Below are 7,265 nucleotides of genomic sequence, written 5' to 3'. Positions count from 1 at the left end.
CCAGAACCAGGAATCGGAATCGGACTCGATTCCAAAATTTTCCGAATCGAACAGCCCTACTTTTTGCCACTCAGTGGGCGGAGCCGCAGCCACTCCAGCTGACGATGACGTCACATGCATACCCTCTATTGAACCGGAAAAAAATTTCAAGCTGAAGTATGTAACTTGTGGATTTGTTCAGAAAATGACCGATGGTTTTCCTAGATAAGACCCTTCTTCCTCGGCTGGGATCGTTCAGAGCCATTTAAAGCTGCATTTAAACTGCATTTTGGATGTTAAAATTTAGGATTACCATTAAAGTCCATTATATGGAGATTACTGATTTTTTTTTCCTCAAGAAACAAAGGTTCTTATCGACTGAAGAAAGAAAGACACGAACATCTTGGACGACAAGGGGGTACGTAAATTACCTGTACATTTTTGTTCTGGAAGTGAACTATTTAATACTACAATCCTCTAAGGTAATTTTCAGTACAGTCAATGAGACAGTTGCTAGGGTTAAGATAAAAATGTTAACTTGTATAAAAGTGTTTTCTTAGCCTGCAAACTTTATTATAGATACACAAACATGAGAGGCAGAATAAATGAATGCTCCAATAACACGCAAGTTACAGTCTTAGAACATTTTTATTGTTGTTTGAACACCCATCCCACCCCAACCCTCAGTTCCCCTTGAGATATATGCCTCTGTGTCCTCTTCCTGTCCCACAAACACATGGTCAAAAACACAGTTCATTTTCAGTTCATTCAGTATCATACAGAAACACTTGGAAGGAAACAAAGAAACAAACGAAACGCACAGAAAACAAGGACCTGGCTCAACAGCTGTCAAGAGTGGCTAAAGTCCTTCCTCTCTCGTAGTGACACACTAGGGATAGTTATGCGGTATTAGCATAGGTGACTATCATTAGAAGTTGGCTAATGTCTTTGGAATGAGCATGAAAAAAAAAACAATCATTGGAGGGTTTTAAAGTGACTGAATGGGCCTTCTGAAGGGGCGACTTTGGAATGGCTTTTAAAGATCATCCTCAGCTGACTGAGCATGTGACAGATCTTTTGGCGGCATATTTAGGAAACAGGTCTTAAACAGTACATTCAACTCTTTCTGTTACTTTTAAATTGTTAAATCTGGCTGAACGAACTTTATTCACATACTATTCACAGAACACAAATATACATCTATATGTACACATACTTTCCACTTGAAATCTGAATGTCCAGGCACTTTCCAAGAAAGTCCAAATGGGGTTTGGTGAAAAACGTCACAACTTTGTCTTTGTAGTCTGTTTGATATTTTCTCTGGCTCCCTTAGAGAAACAGTTTATCCAAAAATGAAAATTCCGTCATCACATTGTCCCGAATCCCATAAGATTGTTAATCAAAATGTATTCTTTGTTTTTCACAGTAGAAATATAGTTACATGGGGACAATAAATAAAGGCAGACTTCTCATTTTTGAGTGAACTGTCCCTTTAACTCACCAAACCATGCGGTCATGCACTGTCAATCAGTGTGGACTGAGGCAGGCTGACATCTGAGATGGTTTATGCAGAGTAATGTAATCATTGGGAAAAATGCCTCTGTGGTTTGCTAACTTGGCATCTTGCTGATATGGCAATTTCACAGTTGGGGGTCATAATTTGAGAGATGTGTGTGTGTAATACTGATGTACTATTTTATTTAGTCCTTTTAGTTTAAACTACTGTAATCCAATGGTGGTAAATACAGTTTGGTATTTCTATCACTGAACTCCTGGCTTGTCAGTTTTACTTTCTGCACTAAACTGTCTGGCACCTTCCACAAATTAATTACAAATTACAGCCTGAAGCTCTTAAAGAATATGCTTTTCCTTTTAACCAACAGACAGTGAAAGATTCTTCAATTAAGAAAATGTTGATTTTCACCCTCAGAAGGTCACAGTAAATATTAAATAAGCATTTTAATTTATTTTCTAAGGGAAATTCTTTGGTAACCCTGTTACCAATCTTTGGGAAATGTTAAAATCAACTTCAAAAGCCAAATTTATATGCTTTTACAATGTGGCAACAACTTTTTTTGAAATGTCAAAATTGAATTTCAAACATTAAAAAGTGTAACTGTTGCATAAACATACATATAATCAAACATACAGCTTTAATAATGGACCTCTGAGGTGTGAAAAGAAAAAAAAAAAGTTTTTTTTTAAAAAAGTGATACTAAAATTTGACTACCTAACATTGGATTTGTACCTCTGACACCTGGAAAAAAACATCATCAGATACCATAATCATGAAATGCAAACTCGACGGTCAGATGATTTAAAAATGGCAAATAAAACCCTTCACATACTGCGATGCAACAAAAATGGACTGCGAAAGTGTAAACTTAAAGGGATGCTTTGAAAAATCTCGAGCCCAGGATTCAGCTGTACACGCAAAGCTGCACAATTGTTAAACAAATCCACTCAAAGAACACGAGTCAGTCCGATAAATAGTTACAAGTGAAAAGAAGAAGATTGCCGGTGTTCCTTTTGGTCCCTTTCTCCTCACTTCTGACACCGTTTCGCCTCCGTTCCCATTTCTCAGCGCCGTTGTAAAAAGACTATTAACTGCGCTCTCTCAAAACCATTGAGTGAGAGGATAAAGGTCAGGGTGTAATCCACCGCAAGCTTTAGAATGCCATCACGTCTGCCCCTTGTTAATGTACTTCCTTTGCTTTAAGCACACAGGGCCACTGTTAGCACTTGAGACTTACACCTTAAGACGTAAGAGATTTCCAGCAGACGTTAGGTATATATACAAGTGAGAGGAAAAAAGACAACAGTCACAACAAGATAGGAAAGCCACAGCAGGGCAACGTGGCCGCCCGACTCTCCTGTCAATCTCCTCTTGAGACATATGGCACCATATATAGTAATAAACTCCGCCTCTGACACGTATCGCTAAACGTTGGTGAAACAGCGTTGAAGAGGCATCGGCGTCTCGATAGGCAGTTGATGGAAAGCTGTCTGCTGGTTGAATCTGTGTGTGTGAATGTCAGCGTTTGTGCATGCATGTGTGTGTTTGTCCTTTTGGCGGGGGCACGGCAGATGCCCGACTCCTTTTTAAGAGCCACGGTAAAGACGCCCGACTCTCAACTCCGCTGCACATGAAGAGACCTTCTCCAAGTGATGTTTATTTCTGCTCTTCAGTCCAGCCAGCCAAAGAGAAACAGGCAGGTGTAAAATAAAGCTGCCGTTTTTAGAAACGGCCCACTATCTCTGCGAGCAGAGCTAAACCAACCACACCGCACCAAGCCAGGCTCTGGAATCGCTCACAGTTCTGAGGAAAATGCTGAAAATATCCTAAACCAAAAAAACAGGCATGACACACAAGGGTGTAGCATATTTAGATGTTGGGGGTAAAAAGGCAGAAAACTCTACTCTGCATTTTTTGTACCGTCTTCTTCCTTCGGCTTTTTGTTGTAGATTAGATGACAGAAAGAAGGGAAGCAGAGGTGATTGGGGGGTGTGAGAGTGAGCCTGCCGGTGGTCCTGCTCCATGCAGTGAGGTCAGCATGGCGGGGTTGAAGGGGGGAATCCGCTATCTGACCTCCAAGCAGTCCAAATACTCCAGAACCAGCTCATAACAGAAACGATACTGCTCCTGCAACAAACAGGCACAGAGAAATGAGACAACTAGTGCAATAGCTTAGTTTCATATCAATGTGAACATTACCGTTCAAAGGTTTGGGGTCAGTATGTTGTTTTTCACATATTTAAAGGGATAGTTCACCCAAAAATGAAAATTAGCCCATTATTTACATTATTTATTGCAATTCCAAGCTTTAGTACGGCATGGGCGGGTGTTTCTTTTCATCAGTCCAAAACAAGTCTAATAAAGTGCATCCATCCATAATAAAAAAGTGCCTCACATGGCTCCAATGGGTTGAATAAAGGCTCTTGTTTAGCGAATCGATGCGTTTATGTAAGAAAAATATTTAAAATGTAAGAATCACTTTAATCTAGCTTGCGTCAACTGGTCGTACACAGAAGCAGCTCCGGGCTTTTCTTACAAAATTGGAGGCCTTTATTCAGTGTTTGAAAAACATTTCTATTATGAATGTTGAAAACAGTTATGCTGTTTAATGTTTTTGTGGAAACCAGAATACATTTTTAGGATGCTTTGAAAAAAAAACATTTATTTGAAATGGAACTTTAATGCATTCTTGCTGAATGAAAGTATTTCTTAAAAAAAAAAAAAAAACCCAAAAAACAAAACAAAAAAACAACTTACTGACCCCGTACTTCTGAAAGGTATGGAAGCCTGTTTCCACCACTGAATAAAAATTTAAAAAAGACAATTGCGACTTTTTATCTAACAATTCTGACTTTTTCCTCAGAAGTGCAAGATTTAAACTTGCAGCTCTGACCTTTATTCTCAGAACTGCATGATATAAGCTCACAATTGTAAGAAAAAAATGAAGTATTCAGAAATTTAAACTTGCAATTCTGAGAAAGAAAGTCAGAATTGCGAGATTAAACATTTTTTGTAACTCGCAAGTCTGACTTTATAACATGCAATTGCGAGTTATTAAGTCAGAATTGTGAGATAAAAAAATCTGAGAACATATCAGTCTTTTTTCCCCATCAGAAGTGGACTTCATAACTCGCAATTACAAGCTTATATCTCACGATTCTGAGAAAAAAGTCAGAATTGAGAGATATAAACTCAGAATTGCAATGGAATTGTGAGGAAAAAAGACTGAAAAAGTCAAACTTTCTTTTATTCTAGAGTTTATATCCTGCTATTCTGACTTCATAACTTGCAATTGTGAGTTTATATCATGCAATTCTGAAAAAAAAAGTCAGAATTGCAAGTTTGTATTATGTAATGCATTCATTCATTTTATTATTATTCTTTTTTATTTACACATGGTAAAAGTTTTTATACATGAAAATATTAAGCCACCTTTATATCATAATTAAGCACCATATTTGGGGTTCTCTGGCATCTGAAAGATTGAAAACCCTTGCTGTCTACTCTTTGGAACCATGAAAAAGAGAGCAGGCCTGTGAAGTTTCTAGATAAACCCTGGTCTACAGTACGGACTGTAGCAAATCAGATGCTTTTGGCAACTGCCCATTTATTTCAAAGGCAAGAGTTCCTTTTAGTTCTTCCATTTGTTTTGCAACAAATTCTATCTCTGAACAGTTCTGTTATAGTATGATTTAACTTGCACTGAACTTTTGTGCCTACCAGTGTCTCCACCATGTTGGGCTTAGCATTACGAAGGGTCTTGACGGCATAGAAGACGTCCACCATGTTCTGGTACTGGATCATCTCCATCAGGATGTTGCTGGCACAGTACGTTCCGCTGCGGCCACCACCGTTCCTAGACAGACGAGAATACAACAAACCCAGCTGTCACGAGCTAAAAAGAGACAGACATGGAGAACAGTGGAGAAACAGATCTGGCTGTGCTGCATACTGATATTCAGTCTACACCAGAAATTTCACATATCCAGTTAATATGAAACCAGCCTGCATGAGAGGCATACAAAGTGCTTTTTGAAGATCCGCCGAGGTCTTCTGCTATGTATGCGTATGGCACGGCAGTGGCGACGGCTAGATGAGGCAATGGTGAGATAATCAATCGCAGTCAGTGCTTTGGCAGCTCTGGATTTAGCGCTGAGAAAGGCCTGCACTGTTCTGTATTAAAGCATAATTGATTTCATCTCCATAATCTCTTCTCTCTGCCTGTGGTTGGTAACACTGTGTGACAGTTTTGAGTGATGTGCTTCTGGGCGGCGATGGGAAGCGAATTCGTGCCTGGGGTTCCAGATGAGGCAACTCGGTGGGCAGAAGGGAAACGAAGCCGTGGGGGAAGTGAAGTGTGCGGTTAAAAGGATAACGACCGTGTTAACACCTAGGCTAAGATCAGTGAGTCTGGGTATGAACGAAGTCCCGTTTTTGTTTGTTTAATTGTTCATGTCAGAATATCGCTCGTGATTTGTTTGCAGAGGTACACAGAAATATATTATGCATATATTTTGTCTTATCTAGCTCACTGGCAAACCGAGATACGGGTCAAGGCACACACAGATAACACTGTGAAGACAAGGATTAAGTGTGCTGTTCAAGGGCACAACGGCCGTCACAAGGAGCTTCAACAATTGCAAGACAGTAACGTCACCTGATGGACAGTCCAGATACTCTTATGAAATGCCCTGTGACATTTATCTGTGGCCAATCACAGTTTACGCGCCATTTTCCATATTTCTCTCATCAGTTCTCTTATGTCTAGTCCTTGATCTCTTCATTTTTATCATTCAGTGTAACTGCTCTTTCATAAGTTCATTTATTTCTGCTTTTTAGTGTTACTTAGTGCTTTCATCTTTCCCTTTTGTTCTCGTACATTTGGTTTGGCTTACATAAAAGCTTATGGCACAGTGTTGCCAAGTCTGCGTTTTTCCCACAGAATTGAGCTACTTTAACACTGTTGTCGCGGGTTGTTTTTTATGTCCACGGGTTGAAGTGACCCCAATAACATAATATTTAGGCCCTGGAATGCTAATTTTTAAAATCGGAAACCCGATTTTTAACAGGTGACCCCCCTCAAAATGCGATTGGGCTACTTTTGGGCTAGTTTTGAATAGCAATTGGGCAGGTTTTGTTGTGAAAACCTGGCAACCCTGTTATGTCAGGATTGTGCACCATTCAAACTAAAATATTGCCTTTTATTGAAACAAATTTATACTACCGTTTAAAAGTTTGGGGTCTGTAGGATTTTTAATGTATTTTAAATAGTGCTGTCAAATGATTAATCGCAATTAATCGTGTTTAATCGAATTAAAAATATATTCTGTTTACATAATATATGCGTGTGTACTTTGTATATTTATTATGTATATATAAATACACATGCATTGGTATAGTTAAGAAAAAAACATGTTTATATATTAAACAATATTTAAATGTAATATTAATTATATGAATAAAAATATATACATGTGAATATTTTCAAAATATATACTGTATGTGTATTTATATATATATATATATATATATATATATATATATATATATATATATATATATATATGTATGTGTGTATATATATATATATATATATATATATATAATGTGTACACAGTACACACATATTATATAAACAAAAACATTTGTTTTGATTAATCGTTTGACAGCACTAATTCTTTCACTAAGTCCTATGTTCATCAAGGCTGCATTTATTTGATCAAAAATACAGTAAAAATTGCAATATTGTAAAATATAATTACAATTAATA

The 7,265-nt window shown here is 37.8% G+C and overlaps 1 protein-coding gene across 14 annotated transcripts in view; it reads right to left on the bottom strand.

Moving 5' to 3' along the window:
• Positions 1–614: 614 nt before the first annotated feature.
• ptprub (protein tyrosine phosphatase receptor type Ub) overlaps positions 615–7,265 on the bottom strand; it is a 288,224-nt gene continuing 281,573 nt past the window's right edge. For all 14 annotated transcript variants that reach the window (XM_051132192.1, XM_051132194.1, XM_051132191.1 and 11 more), the window contains 2 exons: positions 5,216–5,351; positions 615–3,622 (listed from right to left, as the gene is read on the bottom strand). In XM_051132192.1, the coding sequence (XP_050988149.1) occupies positions 3,560–3,622; positions 5,216–5,351 (199 nt within the window). In that variant the 3' untranslated portion in view covers positions 615–3,559. The remainder of the gene's footprint in view (positions 3,623–5,215; positions 5,352–7,265) is intronic.

Source organism: Labeo rohita, chromosome 16, assembly GCF_022985175.1.
Source record: "Labeo rohita strain BAU-BD-2019 chromosome 16, IGBB_LRoh.1.0, whole genome shotgun sequence".
Taxonomy (NCBI): domain Eukaryota; kingdom Metazoa; phylum Chordata; class Actinopteri; order Cypriniformes; family Cyprinidae; genus Labeo; species Labeo rohita.
This window is presented reverse-complemented; position numbering and strand designations above follow the sequence as displayed.